Genomic DNA, 19,612 nt, shown 5'->3' with positions numbered 1-19,612 from the left:
TTGACAGGAGGAATAATGAGGGAGATATCATGAACGGTCGGTTTTGCAGGCTAAGTCCAGCGGACATAGCCAAAAAGGTGTTGTACGTGGGGCAGATTCCTTATCTATCTATATAAATAAAATCGTAACAATCGTGTGTCTGTGCATGGACCATTATGGCAAAATTTTCATACAGCTATCGATTTACGGGGTAATAATGAGCATCTGCAGTGTCTGTGGCTCAGGCAATAGCGGGCCGGCCTCTCACCGCTGGGTTCCGTGGTTCAAATCCCGGTCACTCCATGTGAAATTTGTGCTGGACAAAGCGGAGGTGGAACAGGTTTTTCTCCGGTTACTCTGGTTTTTCCTGTCATCTTTCATTCCAGCAACACTCTCCAATAACATTTCATTAATCAATAATTGCCCCAGAGGAGTGTGACAGGCCTCGGCAGTCGGCACAATTCCTATCCTCGCTGCTAGAAGGGGGCTGCATTCATTCCATTCCTGACCCGGTCGAGTGACTGAAAACAGGCTGTGGATTTTCATTTTCAATGACAATCTGCATATTTTTTAGATATAGTTTTCTGAAAGTCCGAAATTTTACCCCCCCCCCCCCCCCCCAAAGCCCATAATCAAGATTGCGGTACAATCTGCCAGATGAGCCAGAAAATTGAAATTAGGCGGAATTATACGATTTAGCCTGTAACCGACGGAAAACTTCCAAGATCTTTAAATTTTTCACTTTTTATCCACAAAGAATATCGAAATATGGAGGCAATTTTAATGACGGTGCAGACCTTCGTTTTGAGGTATTTTGCGGCTAAATGGTCAGTCATATCAGAAAACAGATGGCCCAATCTCAGCTCAATTTGAAGTGATCTACAACTTTGGTCCTATGACGTTTCGTCGTATCTCATACTTACATGTTAGATTTGTCTCAATTTATTGGTTATACCTTCATTTTGCTCTTTGTACACGTATAATTCATATTTCGAATCCCTCATATGAAAGATAGAATCATTTAATTCTACACGAATATTGGCCTACACAGTATCCATACGTGATCCAAATTCTATGTATGTAGCTGTCACATTCGTGCTAAAAAGTAATGCACTGTGAGACAACCTTACGAAAATTTCATCCTATTCAACATTCCTAACTCAATTTTACCCATAAATTGATGAGACAGGAGAAAATATCTGAAGACCAGCCATTTAGACTGCTAAATGAGGCGTCTTATAGTACAATCCGTTTGTTGATATCATGTATCATTTAGCAGCAGTTAATCTGTAAATGAAGGATTGCAATACTGTAAACATGCATATACTTCGTATGTCGATCTATATATATTCACTGAAGTCAATTTGTAGCGACTTAGAAAGGGTGTTTTTGCCATTATAATTAATATTTTACATTGATAGTGACTCTCAGCAGGAATGAGATCCTTCTCCAACTCCTTTGTAACTAGCATTAGTAAGGAGGGACTACCATTGTAATTGATAATTCCCTTCTCGATTTGACTGGCAGAACTCAAGGGAGCATGCAATTATGTTCCAAACTCCCCTAACCGATTGTATTTGGGAGTAGGCAAGTGCGCCTGCCATTATAAACAAATTTACCCATCTAAAATGTGACTGGCAATAGACATAGTTGCCCTGCTATTGTAATAGAAGCTTACTAACTCGGTGTGACTGCCATTAAGAAAAGGGGCATGCCATTATAATGATAACAGCACAACTCAATTTTGACTGGCAGTAGGGAATTATAATAAAAACTCCTCAGATGTAATCTGTCTGGAAGTAAGAAAAGGCGCCTGGCGTTGTAACGAAAACTCTGCAAATAGATTGTGACGGTGCAGTAGGTAATAGAGCTTCCCATTATAATGAAAACTTTCCTATTCGATTGTGAATGGTGGTAGGCAAGTGAGCCAGCCGTTATCATTACAACTCCGAAACTCACACCTTACATTGGAAACAACGTATGCGAATCTCCCCCTGTAGTTTCTGGATAACGCTAAGAGGCATGCAGTTAAAAAAAATCTTATTTACTGCATGAACAGTGATCTACTTCGAGAACCGTATACAATGTAGAATACCGTAGTGAAACACGGGTACATTTGCTAGTATATCTTAAATAGTGCCTTATGTGAGAATGAATATTTTCAGACAATCATTGGAGAACACTACATATAGACTGGAATCATTTCCTTGTCACAGAGTGAAAAGTTACATTCATACCATTCATTACATGTTATCTTACATTCAATCCTATTATAGTTTATTTTCAGGAATTTTCTCTCACACAATTTTAGCCCAATCACAAACTGAGAAGATTTATTTCAATACTTTTTTTTTTCCAATTTCTACTCATTTTACCAATGAAAGCTGCATAGAACATATTGTAACTTATGTTCAATTTAATGTAAAACAATATGTATAATGAACAACACGACTGCAGTAGTGCAGTTCAACAATGACATAGTTTTATTGACAGAGCTAGGGTATGAACACTTTTAACATTATGTTATTCACAACTCATTCTCTTCTTGATATAGCTAAAATTTACAAAATATATACACACACACACTTTAAATTTAATGGGATAATGCCCAATAACTGTTAAATGCACATCTGTTTGAAACTAAATTTGGCATATATAAAATACACACAAAGAACCTATAATTAAATTAAAACATTTCTACACATACTTTTAAAAAGCTCTTAAAAAAATATAACTTGTTTCATGTTTACTTAGGACTAGAAATATTTCTTCTTTTCAATGAATATACACATGTAAGAAATATAAATACTGTAGCCATCTTCACGCTAATAGGAGTAAATATATTAAAAAAGATGGTGAGATGCTAAAAACAAATTCTATTCTAATGGTATGATGATTGTGCGTGCACCAGCACTAGAAAACAGCACTTGTAAGTGTTTGTTTTGCTAATTACCGGCATGTGAAGTTACTCATTATGTGACGAGTCATAATGAGAAAGTAAATTAAAAAATCAGTGTCCTCTTTTCAATAGAGCGATATTTCATCCACATGATACACGATTGTCACTCATTAAATGCCACTAAGAAGTACTCAATGACATTCTAGGTTCTTATAATAGGCACTCTAGAAACAAACTTCATTCACAAGCCAGTTTGCTGTCAAAACTACTGAGCGCAATGGCAAATGCTTGTAGAGCACACATAGGGTAACGGAAATCCATTGTAAACACATCTTCAGCAACACGTCCAAACTGCATTACAATGTAATCCACTGGAAAAAAAGAAAAGACAATTACAAAAATAAGAGTAAGAAAGCAGTGGAGAGTGAAGGAGCAGCATCATTTTACTCTCTCTCTCTCTCTCTCTCTCTCTCTCTATATATATATATATATATACACAAACATACATATATACATTTCTGTATGTTTAAAAGGATATTCTATTAATATTCAATAGCAAAGGAAGGAATGAAGAATGGAAGAAAGAAATCCATCAATCAAAAACTCAGTCTATCCATTATTTTCAATGATCCAAAAGCATAATGGTCTGTAGAAGTGGTTAGGTTTATGCTTGGCCACCTTTACCTAGACAGGAATTAACCTGGTACTGTGTGTGTGTGTGTGTGTGTGTGTGTGTGTGTGTGTGTGCGCGCGCGCGCGCGCGCGCGTGTGTGCGTCTCTCTCTCTCTTTCTCCTAGTACATAAAAGGAAGGACAAATGTTTTACAGTTCAGTTGCGTCAAAACACAAACAAAGAAAGCAGTTCACTACATTTATGGTCTAGCTATCTGTTTTTGTGAGAATTCTGCTGATTGAGTAGTAGGGTGTTTTGTGGAAAGGACCAAGTACAAAATGTCTTCTGACTGAGGCCATAGGAGAGTGAAGTGTGTTGATTATTTGCATATCCATAATGCAATGATATATAAGAACCAAAAACCAAAAAAGAGAATCTGACTTTATTCAGGTTCAAAATAAAAGTGCTCATTTTAAGACTCTGTTTCAAAGTAAAGATATATCCAGTGATGATTTTCTGTGTTCTAAATGTTTTGATAGAATATCAACAATGGCTCTAACTGAACAAGAAGTCTGCCATGGTGTGGATGATGGAAGATTTTGTATTTGCAGAAGAAGAATTTCATTCCTTAAATCAGTCAGCCACAGAGGTTGGTGTTAGTCCTATTAAGAAACTATGGTCAGTGAAATGTGCTTGTAAACAGTCGTATGCATCAAGTGCAGAGAAAATACAAAAAATTACAAACTGCAAACAGAGTGGCAAACTCTTCAAAGTACAAATTCCATCTTCAGAGGAAAATAAACTAATAGAAGCTTGCACAATTTGCCTGGAGTTCATGTCTAACATCAATTTGGTCATTGAATCATGTGAATCCTACAGTGAAAAGGTGCAAGTTCTAACAATTATCCCAGTATCCGTTTCAAAGGAACAAATTTTGCACCACATTCCATCTGAAACAAAATACAATGTGGACAGAATAAGAATTGTGAAGTCTACAAAAGCAGTATTTGGAAAACCAGATCCATATTATGGTCATCCTGTGAAGGAAGCACATATTCAAATTGCACAGTCATTTTATTTGGAAGATAAATGGAATTGTTCTTGCCAGAGTGCCAACAAAAAGACATTATCACTGTAACAGTTGCAGGAGAAAACATGGTGAAAGTGAAAAGATACAGTATTATAAAAAAAAAACCTGTCACCACACATAGGCAGGAACATTCAGAATTTTATGATCACTATTTTATGCATTACGACCCAAGTTGATCATTCCACAACCACCGAGATATGTCTGCTTATGTGTTTATTGTGCCAATTTTGAACTTTGCGTGGTAACTTTGAACAACTTACTAGAAGGAATGGCATATCGCTCATTTAATACGTCATAACTACTTGTTTTGAGTTATGTATAATAATTAAGAGTGCATGCAAGAACTAATAAAATGGTATACATAACTGAAAACAGGTTGTTTTTGAGTTATGATGTTCTTGATTACATGAGTGATATGATACCTTGGTTGAACGTGTGGTTTCAGAAATGTGACAACTGCCCTGGAAAGGGAGGACTGGCCTTAGACACTAGGTCTGGAAAACATAGCAGATGACTCTTCTGAAGTTACATATGCAATATGGGGAGGAAAACAAACTCATTACAAAAACTGTTGCCAATGATACCTTCACTGTTGAACTTAGGAAATGGACAGTGAAAGCTGTAACACACCAACACCGGAAGAAAGAACGAACAAACAAACAAACAAACAAACAAACAAACAAACAAACAACCAACAACAACAACAACAACAACACATTGCAGAAATGAAGGAATGGACTATATTTAGTGCATCATTGTGATTTTGCTGAGAACTGGTCTGTGATTTTGTCACAAGAAATACACAGGTATCACTGAGTAATGATTAAGTTTCAATTTTTACAGAAATCACACTTTCAAAACAAGATTTCAAGTGTTGCAGTACAAGTGATGACATAAAACATAACTCAAAACATGCATTGTTGGCAATACACAAAATTCTACAACGGCTGCAATCACAGGCAGAAAGAAAATCATAATTTCTGATGGTGTCCCTAGTCATTTCAAAAATCATTACCAATGGAATGGGTATACAGTGCTACTGGTCATGGAAAGGTGACTTGCAATGGTGGAGCAGGCCTGTTGAAAAACCATGCTACAAAACGTAATCTTTCCAGACCAAGTACATCTGCAATACAGAATGCTAAGGATTGTACAAGAGTAGTGAAGTCATACACATCAATAGCCCTCATCCTGTTGCCCAATGAGGAAGTTGAAGAATTCTACCAGCAGAAAACAGAATAATGGTCTAAACAAACTATCCCTGTGAAATGAATTCAGATGACATGTCTGGACTTGCAGTGATGGGTGAACTTATATTTCACAAACTTTAAATAGCAAGAAAGAAGAAATTTACTGGTGGGTTGCAGAGGTTTTAGATATCAACTGTGGGTTAAAAGAAATCTTGGTGAACTTTATGCTACCACATGGACCAGTTGGTAGATATAGATTTCCTGCTGAAACACAGCAATACCACCACCAGTGCTCATTCCTAATTTGTGATGTTTTACAGATTTTGAGTGCCCCAGTTCCTACTGGCTCAACAGGAAGGTTTCACTCAATATCGAAGGAAGATACTGATGCATTTGAACAAATTTTTAGTTCACTGAATCGCTAATTTCAATTGTAAGCAGAGTATATAGAAGTGATATGTTTTGGAACATGTACTATATCTTTGAACTTTCACATAAATTTTGGAACCTGTAATATGTTTTAAAAGCTGTGTGTGTTACTTATCTTTATGAAGAATGAAAGTACCATGTCAATTAAGACCAGACTTTATGAGTTTATGAAACCAATATGTGAGAATGTGGTCACAGAAACTGGTTTAATGTATGGTGTACCATTCCCTCACTTACTCAATAAAATGTCAGAGAGAGAGAGAGCATGGAGGTAAACTCAATAATAATCATATGCTAAGCAGAAATTGCCATGCAATGGAAACATAATAACAGTTTATCCCCCCCCCCCCCCCAAAAAAAAAGAACAGATGTTACCCAATGGATCCGACCAGATCAGACAGAAATCGTCTGGAGCCAAAGCTGAGCCTCATAAGCCAATAAAGAGAACAAGCAAATGAGGCATTTATATCAATAACAACAAGAATTAAAATAAAATGAATGGTTTATTCATAATCATAGAATAAAAAAGTGTTAATGACCCTCGTAAGAAAAACATTAAAGACAACAATAATATTGAAGGAGATTAGTCACATCAATTTCTTCGAACAGTTCTGTAGGCCTATAGCCAAGACCGAACAACCATACTTGTCTACAGTAATAGTTTTATGTAATATGTTACAAGATATATTTTAGGCTCATGGTATTCCATTTATGAGGGATATTTGACAGGTTTGAACCAATTAAACACGGACCTTTTCCTTTTCTACTGACTTAACTCATAGTCAAAAGATATCTCCTTTTTTACCTTTAACCACAAACACGGCAGAACATTTTCTTCTTGATAACAATCCCCCAGGAAATCTCAAGGAACACCAAAGAAATAAAGCCTCTGACGAAACACAGGGGCAGAGGGTCATAAGCAAGAAAGAGAAATGCGCAGAGCCCAATCAATCAGGAAGTGGATCACAGGTGAATTCACTTGCCATAGCTTCCTCAAAAACAAAATAAAGGACAAAAAGGGAGACATGTATGGGAAATAAAGCATTCAAATGGCAAATATGCCAAACACAATACAGCAAAAGGCACATAAACCAATCAAAATGAATCAGACAGTGATGCACATCCTATTACAACTTTTTCACACATCCACGGACTCAAAATAACAAACTCAATGATCGAAACGGCAATATGGTGACAAAACATATCCAGTTGGTCACACTACTATGAGCATAATCAAGCAAAACGCTCATAGTATTCTGTCAAACAGTGAACCATAATGCAAGGCACACGATAACAGGTCTTTCATCAATCAACATCATTCCATAACCAAAGACTTATGGAGCCACCACAATAACACATTAAAAATCAGACCTCTAGGCATGAGCAAATATCGTCCACCTACCCACCCACACACAAAATAACAGGACATATAATTCCCACAATCACTAGGGAAATAAAAAGACCTGTATAAAAAACTTCAAAATGGACTTCGAAAAGGCCTACGATTCTGTAGACAGGGAAACAATGATTCATATCAGTGAAGAAATGGGTCTAGATAGGAAGACAAGAGAACACATTAAACAGACAGTGACTGGCATAACATCTACGGTCAAGTTCAGAGGGATCCTACTGGAATCTTTTGGGATTCAAACAGGGGTCAGACAGGAAGATGGACCTCCCCTTCTATTCAACTGTGTTCTTGACAAAGTGATTAGAGAGTGGCCCCACAAAATGCAAGGAATAGGTGGTATACGAATGGGATGCAAAAGCAAAGGAATTGGAGTTAACTGTTTAGCCTTTGCGGATGGCATTGTGGTTCTGTCAGAGTCAATAGAGGCAGCACAGAATCAAATTGCCCAACTCCAGGAAGAGGCAAGTAAGGTAGGCCTATGAATCTCCTTTGAGAAGACAGTACACGACCAACATCAAAACAGCACACAGATGGATGACAGTTGAGATAGGAAGTATTCAGAAAGTGGAGAAATTCAAATATCTGGAGGAGTGGATGGACAATAACCAGTCAGAAAGAGAGGCATTGTTATCGAGAATCAACAAGATGAACTTGGCATATAAACTATGAACACTTACAACAAGAAGAATATTTCAATCAATGCAAAACCCAGTCACTATCAGACAGTGATCCACTCGGAGGCTTTATATGCAGCTGAAAGTTTGAACCTGATAAAAACAGGATTGGTCAAGAAGTTCAAACTAGTAGAGAGAAAGATTCTGAGGAAGATACTGGGAGCTCAAAGAACAGAGGATGGATCATACAGGAAAAAAGGAAACCAAGAATTATATCTCAAGATGGATAAGATCTCAGATACCATCCAGAAGAGGAGAGCCATGTTCTTCGGATATATCTACAGAATGAACCCGGGAAGACTGACCAATCAGATAAGATTTTTTGAGATGAGGAAAACTACAGAACTACAGTGTGCTAGTACAAAGAGGTGAAGAGGGACCTGGAAGAAATGGAAATACAAGGAACAGAAATCAGCAACAGGGATGCGTACAAATCAAGGATCAAGGCAACGAAAATGTTTCAAGAAAAAGTTAGATCCCATACCCAAGCGCCACGGACAGAAGAAAGTAGGAGATTGCAGGGTGAAAGGATGAAGGAGTACTGAACGAGGATTAAATCTCAAAGACGGATGAAGCTGAATTCAAATTAACGTGGTCCACAGTCGGCCAAAACAAAAGAAGAAACTAGACAAAAATCATGCCAGAATCAGCCAACAAAAGTTAAATACGAGAAAGTCATAAAGCACAAGATAACTATGACAAACATATCAATAATAAAAAAGTTAAGATGACATTACCTTGAGACGTCGCAGGAGATAAGTAATATGAAAAGCCGGAAATAGGCGAGTGCTCGAATAGAACACATTTGAATGATGAAAGTACTGTCGGTAAGTTAAGGAAAAGGAGCGAATACACATATTGTAGACTCCATTTTCATATAAACAATTCTCGAGAGTCGAGTAAGGGAAACAAAAGATCAAGGCAAGGCAAGAAAGAAATACATTCGTGATAGATATGTGCACGGAGCACTATCTGTCATTCGTAGGGCCAAATAAATAATCAACTACCATCCGATGAAGCCATTATTGGTCAAGATATAGCAGCTCCAGACTAATATCCTCTCATCCGCACAAAAATAGCAGCAGAGTCCATAACACTGGGTCAATGGCAATATTTTCAATTGTTTATAAAACCTGTTAACCTCAAAAGTGCAAGTTCCCCATTTCAAGGAACGTGATACTGTATAATAGTGATCAATTGAAAACAAACTGAGATAGGCATTTTAAAATATTTTTTGATTTAAGAAACTCAGAATGCTACATACAGGAAGAGAACTTGAACTCACATTTCCAAACTAAGGATATTATTTTAATTATACAATCATTCCCTCAAATAAAAAAAGAGCCACAAAATATCCTGAACCATTCCAGAGATAGAACATTTTAACATTTTGCCAAAACTGCACATGAGAAATAGCGCCTGAGTGTCACCTTTGGTGGTCTGTATCACGGGCCAGGAATTTTTCTGGATGAAACAAAAACATACGACTTTCTTATTTTGTCCTGGATTTTAACATATGTTTAATTTAATAACATAACTATGAAAGTACCCCCTACTCTGAACTGATATGAACTATGCAATAAATATTTCATAGGACTGGTGAATCAATCTGTTGAATAAAATGAAAATAACGGCTGATCCCCTACAGCCATCTAGCAGCCCCACAAATGACTGAAACAGCTAAATAACAGTTCTGAGTGTTCTCACCATAATGTTTTGTGCCAATATATCAGAGCATGAGTGCAATGGAGTTAAAAACTACATTCTGTCTGCAGATCAATTTTGTAATTTTTTACAAAGAAATATATTACTAGAAGCATAAGAAGTAACAATAATACCTTGAAATTAGGCATCACGAGGAGGACATTTTCCATAATTATTTTAAACTAACCATTATAATGGCAAAACAATAACCACTTATACAGCAAAAAGGGCCAGGAATATTATTTCAGTGGGGAAAAAAGTTTTCCTTTGCCTGAAAAGTGAGAGAAAAGTGACTTAGATCCAATCTCTACTGATCAATTCAATCCTTTCAACCATGTTAACAAAGTCCTTTTTTATGGCCTACACTATATTAGAGACAAAAAAAATTCTGGCAACTTCAAGAAAATTCTTAAATAAGGTAAAATGTTGCATTTAACTCAATAGTGGATCCTGAATGAAAAATACATACCATTGCTGTCATGAACAATCTGGAAGTTTTTCACTGATGCTTGCGTTACTCTCCCATGGAAATTAAGTACGTATGACTGCGTATCATCATTCCATACAGGAGTCTTGTTGTGAAGTTCGATTAAGTTGTCCATATTTTTATTTCTCCAACATTCTGCAACAACATCAGAAATGAGCTTTCCTGTACAAAGTGAATATTTGATAACCTCTGCAATTCACATTTGACCGATGACTGATTCTTCAGGATTAAATGGAATTTATATCTTGATTATTAACACAATTAGGCCGACTTAAAAAGAGGAAAATGTACCAATCATATAAAGAATGGAGTATAAAGTGGAATAAAGAAAGTAAAATGAGGATGACAAGAAAGTAAAGTACAGCTATGGTGATCACTGTATGTTCTTCATTATCATCATCGAGCATTATGGTCCAGCAAGCTGAGTATGGTTATAAATTAGCCTCATCTAATTTCTTCTGTCCAACCAAAACTGCTGTTCCAGTTTTTGTTCTCATCCTGTATTTCTTCTTGAGCAAGTCTCTCCAGATTTGTTTTTCTCAAATATATCTAGGCCTCTTTAGCCTGAAACAGGCTGATTAACAAGGCCCAGATTTTGATGACACGTCATCTTTCAAACGATATTCTACAGACATTGTTGACTTGTACAGAAACCTCTATCACATACCTACATTCTTTTTTTTTTTTTATTGTCAAGATGGCTGTGCGCATGATGTGCTCTGACATTGCGCTGTAAGAAATAAGTGCCAGGTCGGTTTTTAAAACATCGTTGGTGCTTTGTGCTGTTTATTTGCGTTTTAATAGTGAACTGATGTTATCCGAAGGAATCGTGGCCCATTTAGCGAGTTATTCTACTTGGTTATAATTAGGGCTCGGATGTTTAAAACCTAAAAATAGCCCAAATATGCAAGCAAATATGACCTCAAAAATGAGGAAATATGACCTCAAAAGTGATGAAATATGACGTGAAAATGACAAAATATGACCCAAAAATGATTATTCAAAATATAGTCATTTTAAAATAAATTATAAATCAGAACAGTAATTCCTCTGATACATATTTTTTAACTAAATTCTTTACTCTTACTATAATACTTTAATATTAATATTATAAACTAACTGTCTGTACAGAAATATTCTTCTCCAAATTCCTTAACAAAGCTTCGTAACTTAACACTAGTAGAGGACTTTTCCCAGGGTGCGAAATCTGAAAAAATTGGTGGGCAGAGGGAGAAGGATCATAGGACTTATATACTAGTGTATATTTCAAGCAGTACCTGGCCGGGGAAGGGTAAACTGTATAATTCCCTTGTAAGTAAATTACCACCTCGCCCTGAAAAATATAAAATTAAAATATTTTTGTTTGATTTCTGTTGTTATAATAAAAATGATATTCAATGTAAAATTATTTCCGGGTTTCAGATAGACTTGCCAGAGTTAAACATGAAAAATAGGCTGCATGTGCAGAGTTACCACCACTACGTTGTTTTATTGCTCAAGGTGCGGCAGTCATCCTATTATTTCTCTCTTATGTGTAGCAGTATTATTGTTGTTATTATGAAAATATTCACAGTAAAAACACTGATTTCAGTAATATATGTGTTATATTTTCCTCATTTTACAACGAAGAATCCTCCATGGGCAACTTTAGTGGTGGTAGTGGGACCTTTGTGATAAAATCATCGGTGTGTGTGTGTGTGAAACACCCCCCCGCTATTTCGCACCCTGACTTTTCCTTAAGTATACTGGAATGTATGCTGCGATACAATTTACTATAAACTAACCCTTCTGTAAGTGAAAGGAGGTTGAGGTTATAATATCTGAATAAAGACAAGTGAGCGATTATCAGAAGTAATTAGCTCACTGCTGGGACGGGATTTTCCGGATTATTTCTGTCTCTACCTGGGAGATCGGGTTGCCGAATACAGCGGGTTGGTTATTCGACTACTTGACTTGTATCAACAGCGTCATACCGAGAAGCAGTTTTGTAAACACAAGTTCGCATTCGCTAAGTTGAAGATGATTTTGCACACCTACAGCTGTCGTCAAATCGCCGAAATATGACCGAAATATGATGTTTCTAGTAAAATAGCTCAGAATATGACCTTATGGCAAAAAATCGCCAAAATATGCATTTATATGACAAATGAAATTCACTTAATTGTGACGATAATCACCTAATTTGCACCGAAATCCAATCAGGCAAGAAACATCCGAGCCCTAGTTATAATAGATTTGGTACCAACCATAGTAGCCATTTTAATCGATCTTGTTTTGTCAGTCACAGATTGCATGTTACCAAGCAAACCATCTATTGAAAATAGTGCACGCATTATAAGTTTTATGATTTTTATTTTATTATTTTCATAATTTATGATTTTCATAATTCCCGTGTTGATTTCTCAGTTTCAGTGGCTTCAATTTAAAATTAAGACACTTCCACCTAATCAAGATCTAGGAAATCGATGGCATTGTTGACTTTGGATTCTAGCGTAAATTTAATGTCTGCATCGATAGTGTTTAGGTGTGTTTAAGTAGCAGCTGCATCTATGGTACTTTGGCCCAAAATAATGAATGCATCATCCAGTCAGGTGTCTATAGATTTCATTGTAACGACCGTCACAGTACATATCTTGGACAGACCGGCAGATCATTCAAAATCAGATACACAGAACACGTAAACGCAATCAAATACAGAAAATTTTCTGCAGTAGGTCAACATATAAACGACTATAAATACAAATTTTATGGCTTAGACCACGATATAGACATCATTGAAATAATAAATAAAGGCCCCGTACTCGATTTAACTGAACATTGCTACATTTCACTTGATCAATACTATAATCCAAATTTTAATCTCAATGACCTTTCTGAAAAACCTACAATATTGTTTGATACACTCACTACAATATTGAATAATCTTAAAGTACCCAAAAATCGATCAATCTTCAAAATAATACATAACACGCTTACTTATTACCCCTATCGCCGCCCACGCCCACCCGATTATAGTCTCGCCTCTACTGCGCTCCCCCTTCCTCCTATGTAGCAACTCCGCCCCTCCCTGTTCTCTCCGAAGGTCCGTCCCTCGACATTCAGTCTGTCAGTTCCTCCCTGATACATCTACTATCAACCTGGCATCGAGGTGAGTCTTCTATTTTTTTAATAATATTTTTTCCGGTTTTTACGTAATTCCAACTCGCGTCTTATCCTTCTTATAGGTTCCGTCTTGGTTCAAGACTTTTCTAGATCAACCTTTGTGATGTAACCGTTCATGACATCGTCATATGTATATAGAGACATCCTGTATAGAGAATATGCCCTTTTCCGCGCAGTTCTACGTTAAATAGCCACCAAACGAGGATATTCTTGACAGTCCCGGGACTCGAGCTGCTCGCCGTAGAGTCGCGCTCCCCTCCTCTTGTTGCGTGCAATTGGGAAAAAGAGGGAGTACAAGCACTTGTAAGTGGAGAGCTGGAACAAGAAAGATGTCACATGACTGAGAAGTGAGGTCACGAAACAGCCTCAAAGAATGCGGATTTATCATGCAGAGAACCATTTTACATAATAAGAATAACAGGAAGTACGCAGATAGTTGATGGCACGAAGAGAATGAAACCAGATGCCCGACTCTGACAGGACCAGGGAAACTTAAAAATCCCCGGAGTCAGGCTCCACCTACTGAGAATTGATACCGACGCTTTGATGATTGCAGACGAACCCGCGAAAGACTCGGAACAAAAATTGATCACTGGAAAGAGGGATGTACAGGCTTTAATTTGATATCAAATTAAACGTTTAAATATACCGTCCAACAGGCCGTTGTTTGACAAGGGGGCGTGGACTGACTCCCCCTCCAAAAAATAAGGCTTCCCACTATAAAGGCGAGTGGCAAGAAGGGAGCATACACAGTATATCCAGTGCATTCAATCTAAATCAGCAGACTCAGTTTTAATAAACATTCAGTTTCAATATTCAGTGTTTCACATTGTGAAGGTTCTTATTGAACAGTGTTGTGTAGTGGTAAATGACACCACATAGTGAGTGACAGTGCGCTGAGTACCAGATATTCCTTACGTCTTTAATTCAGTTTGTTATGATTCGTATGTGATAAAAAATTTTCTTCAATTATGTGTCAGACCGGCACAGGATTGTAAAAAAGGAGGTGGTCGATTAAAGTGAATTATTACGTGTGCAGCTATGAAATTGATTTGAGTTAGTGTGGTGGATTATGCCAAATTATATGAATTATATAAATGAGGTTAAATGAAGGAAGTAATTAAATACAAAGATAGATCAATAACAATGTTACAGTAAGGCTTGAACCAACGATAACAGTGAGCGGCTTATCAGCTATCATTTTAGTAGATCGGACAGCACTCTCCGTATTCTCTCAAACACAGTGAGTTCTACATCGTATCAATGACTAGTGAAATGGAGTGGGTCGATTAATGACCAGTAAAAAAAAATTAAAAACAAAAATTAATACCTAACATACATGTTCTGTGATGGTGACCGGCTAGTGTGTGACGCTCCGAGATTAAATTATTTGTGGAGAACTGGAGTATGCAAATGAAAGTATCGATATCGGGCTTCAGGACAAATACCGATATAGGGCTAGGATACTTGAGTTTATATGTCTCCTTAGTCATAACAGAGTTATAATGCATGACACAATTAGTGCATTTATGACAAATTAGTTCTTCCTCATTTGCATATTTGACCTTCGAGAGCTTCGAGTTTGAAGAGGGCCGGTGAGCGGTCCGCTGTACAGTCACTCCAACGCAGCAGAGATACTCTATAGCTTCCAACGCCAGACGAGGATTCAACCAACATGCAGGTGAACCGACATAGGACGATTCTGGGGGCCATTGCAAGTGAAGACGTCCTGATGGCAGCTTAAAACCCTGGCTGTACTCCCTGAGGAAAGCTGATTGCAGACATCTGAGTGTTGAGTACATTTGAACTTATTATCGTGACAGTTAAAGTCACAATTCATATAAACAAGTAACTTGCATGTAAATACTTTGAATATTATTTGACTATAACTAAGTTTCGGAGGGATTATAGTTTTTGTAGATTTGTGAGATTTTCTTCGTGGTTTTGAACCACTTATTTCATTCATTATGGGGAAATATTGCATGGTAGTTATAAGGCCCTTAGTATAACTTACAGGTGACGTGACGTAAATGTACAGGGATAAATTTTGTAGTATGATTCATTTGTCTTGAAGTTACAATTAAATGCTATGATTCATCATAAGAGTTTCCGATTTTTTTTTTTTTATTGCACGTCACTTACCGATAGAAACTCCTCCTGTCTAGATTTAAGACTGCAAACTCCATGACAACAGAGGTCAGTGGGGATGTAAGTGAATTATGTCGATTAGCTGTGATTTTTTTTTTCTCCCTATCTGAAGATTGCTGTAGGATCTTCTATTTAACTTGCATGTTTTCGGGATATGAGGAATGAGAAGACGGAACCTGATGTGTAAGTTCATAATTTTGAGAGTGTAGTGGTGTTAAATATATGAGTTTGTTGAATATATATAATTAGGACGATGTAGAATGCCGCCTTGAGAACAAGATAATTGAGGCCAAATATAGGCTAGTATATGATGTTACTCTGATAATGTTAATGAATCGCAGAGAGAGAGAGTGTTTTTGCGATGATATGAATATTTAAGAATAGCAGGTAAAGTCCGGTGCTTTGCTCTGTAGGGGAGAAGGGCGGGCTGTCTCCGCTGACTCGCCTGACAGCTTTATGAGAGAATAGTGAGGGGAGACCTCCAAACGAAGTTTGTTGACCACTTTGTAAGGAGATACATTCAGAAATCAAGAAATTGACATCGTCGTAAAGATCTCAGATTTGATAAATGAATGAAATCCTCCCATCTTTCTGTTATTTTTAAAATTAAAATAAAACAGTTATAGGGTTTTCAGGTTGTTATACCCTCACACACCAAAGTCCCTGGGTTTGAGTCCCAGATTCCGGCGAGGATTGTTGCTCACCTGTGGCAAATGAGATGGGTCATGCCAGAGACTGTTCTTTCCGTGGAAATGAAGTGCAGAATGTTATATTATTTCTTCAAGTGAATGTCATATTATTTCTTCAAGTGAATGTTTATCATACGTCATACTGGTTGTTGAGTTGCTATATGTATCTTCTTTTTAGGGACACCATTGAAATGGAATGTCGTGTGTTATATTAACGCATAGGCAATCCCAATGAAACAGGTGTTATGAGGGAGTTAGTACTCCGCACGATAAATTTGACGAGTTCATTAACGTAGAAAATGTGACATAACTATCATGTGTTTAAAATGCGCTCAAGGATTTTGTAGTAAACCTCAAATAACATGATCTGAATAAATTGAATGGAATAATTCATGCCATAAAGAAAATATGCCTTTGTGAAAGATATGTATAAAATGTTTTAATATGATATATGATAAGATCTTCCGTGTGTTAAATAGTTCTGAAAGGGGACGCCCTTTCGATGTATTTTCAATTATTTGAAGGTTATGAAGTGATAAATGCTAATCTGAGAGAGACAGAAAAGGACATTCAAAGCTCAAACCTAATTTATGAATTAATGTTATTGCATATGTAAATATCCCGGCATATCTGTGTGTAGCGTGTTTCCTTAGCTAATTAAAGGTGTTTGTGCAAAAATAGATAATTTTCCTTCTAATTAGTAGTGTATTCGTATTCTTCTAATATCCGAGACTCTTTCCCCCTACTTAGAATTAAATAGTTTAAGCCCCTTTCCGGACATACCACGTACCCAAGCTCTTGAGCCAGCCGAGGAAAGACTCAAGTAGGGGTGATGGTCTTCGATTCCAGGGACTGTTCGAGGGTCTCGTCGAATAAATCCTTTCAGCCACTTCATAAGCCAATTAAGATAAATTGTTATGCACTGGAACCCTGGACAGGTGCAGTACTTACAACATGCTTCATAAGATCATTCTTTCAAGCATCATTTCAACAAGAACCTTGGTTATTTTACAGTGTTCTACCCACTTCTTAAAACAATATACCGTAAATAAACATACAAGGGGACAAGCCAATATAAAGAACTTTCCAATGAACACTTTGCTTGTCAATATCAACCTGCAGTGATATATAAAACTTAATTTATCTATTTTGGTTACATTGGACATTGTACTAAAATTCTTCATCTGTTAAGTCCAAGTTGAAGCCCTATTAGAATATTCTTTACATTCTATTGTGTATATACTCATGTGGAACAACTTATGACTAAGTGTTTGTTTACTTCTTTTGGCATGTCAAACATGGCTATAACGCCTCTTTAAAAATGAACCAGTGTGTTCAACAGATAAAAATATGACAGATCAAAAGCTGATAATTATATTTTACTCCAAATGTATAGTACAAAAACCAAATTTTCTTTTAATATGTCATTCTTTTTAATTATAATTACTAAGATGTACACCTTATAAAAAACTACCACTATTGTATTAATGACTATGTATATGTAAATATTATTTTAGTTTTAACATGTATATTTTAAAAATTACTATTATGATATTACTATAAGAGTCACGATCAATGTATTTTATTGTCGTTGTATAATTTGTCCTAGGCTGATGATGACATATAGTTTTGTCAAAACCGGTACCAAAAGTTCATAAACGTGATGAATGAACAGAAATGTAGAAATTTTCATGTAATATATAATACTGAAAAGGTGGATCTTAATATTTTCTTTGTTTATTGTGGATTATTCTACAGGACGTGACATCAAAAAAGCTTTTAAATGATAATTTATTCTTCCCCCCCACCCCACTGAAAGTACAAATTTTCTTTGGTTGCATGCAACATTCCACTTGTTTTATACATGTTTAGTTGGTATGGGAACAATTTAATTCCTTACTTGTGAATCACATTTTGTGTGAAGAAAACTGCTTTATTCATCATATCACCCTTTAAAAAAAAAAGTTTTTCAAAGAAACTGAAACGTTTGAAATCCTGATGCTGATAGGAGTTGGTGACAATTGATATACACAACAAGAAATATGCATAATTTTCTACAAGGAAATCATCCAAATTGATAATTTATTCCACAGGGAACCATGAGCAGAAGAGGAACAAAATTTGTAGAACATGGACATGTCAGATATTTAACATGGTCTGGAACCCTGTCCAAAAACCAAAATGTGCAACTTGATGTTTTTCTAACAGTTCAAGATAAACCACATTCTTCTCTCGAAGAATTAAAGCTTCATTTCATATCTCAAACGCAAACTACAGTAGAACCTTGATAATTCGAAATCGGTTAATTCAAAATGCAACCTAATTCGAAGAAGCTCTCGTTCCTGCAAACATGAGGTACAGTTTTGCATATTTAAGGTGTTTAATTTAAAATACGGATAATTCGTAATTCGAAGAACAATTATGATCCCATTACCGAAATTCAAACTTTTAATTCAAATCTGTCTTTACATTGAAAAAAAGGTATTTCACAGAGTAATTTAAATTCAAAATTTATCAGCATCAGCATCATGATAGAATGCGTCTTCCGGAACGTGCAGGAGTAGCTTTCCGCACTTTCACTCACTTCGGTGTGTCTACAGTGTGCTTCATACTTGCTAAGTTTGAATGAAATTGCAATTCTTTTGTATTCAACGTTTTAAGGAATGACACAATGTCACGTAGCAGGCAGTGTGCAGAGAAGCACAATCTGCAAACACTGGCGATGCCACAGTGGGCGAAAAAGCGTGGCTCATATAATCAATTCACACACACCGAGTAATAGTCAATCCCGATGAAACTGCACTTTTTTAATACCGAGCCCAAACAAACTTATGGTTTTAAAGGAGAGAAGTGCCAGCCGGGAAGTTGTACAAGGGTGGCAGTCATTGTACTGTGTTGCAATGCACACAGAAAAGTTCGAAAAGACACGATGTTTTAAGGGGGGTTGGGCACTTTCTGTGCAAGTACAAGGCATCTAAAAAATTCAAACAGTACAGTATTCCAAAAAAGAAAGCATTTGCACAGGGGAGCCAACATAATTAATCCTCGTCTTTGAATCGTGTGTTTTTTCTTTCGTTGCATGAGGTTATGTTTGCTAGTGATTTATCGAAGTGCATTATTTGAATAATGTAAATGCAC

General features: G+C 36.6%; 1 protein-coding gene across 2 annotated transcripts in view; it reads right to left on the bottom strand.

The window, feature by feature from the left end:
* Positions 1 to 2,092: 2,092 nt before the first annotated feature.
* Positions 2,093 to 19,612, bottom strand: part of ktub (Tub domain-containing protein ktub) — a 162,434-nt gene continuing 144,914 nt past the window's right edge. For both annotated transcript variants that reach the window (XM_067144422.2, XM_067144423.2), the window contains 2 exons: positions 10,458 to 10,610; positions 2,093 to 3,249 (listed from right to left, as the gene is read on the bottom strand). In XM_067144422.2, coding sequence (XP_067000523.1) covers positions 3,116 to 3,249; positions 10,458 to 10,610 — 287 coding nt within the window. In that variant the 3' untranslated portion in view covers positions 2,093 to 3,115. The remainder of the gene's footprint in view (positions 3,250 to 10,457; positions 10,611 to 19,612) is intronic.

The sequence above is a fragment of the Anabrus simplex genome, chromosome 3, assembly GCF_040414725.1.
Source record: "Anabrus simplex isolate iqAnaSimp1 chromosome 3, ASM4041472v1, whole genome shotgun sequence".
NCBI lineage: Eukaryota > Metazoa > Arthropoda > Insecta > Orthoptera > Tettigoniidae > Anabrus > Anabrus simplex.
Note: the sequence above shows the minus strand (reverse complement) of the source record. Positions and strands in the feature narration are given on the sequence as shown.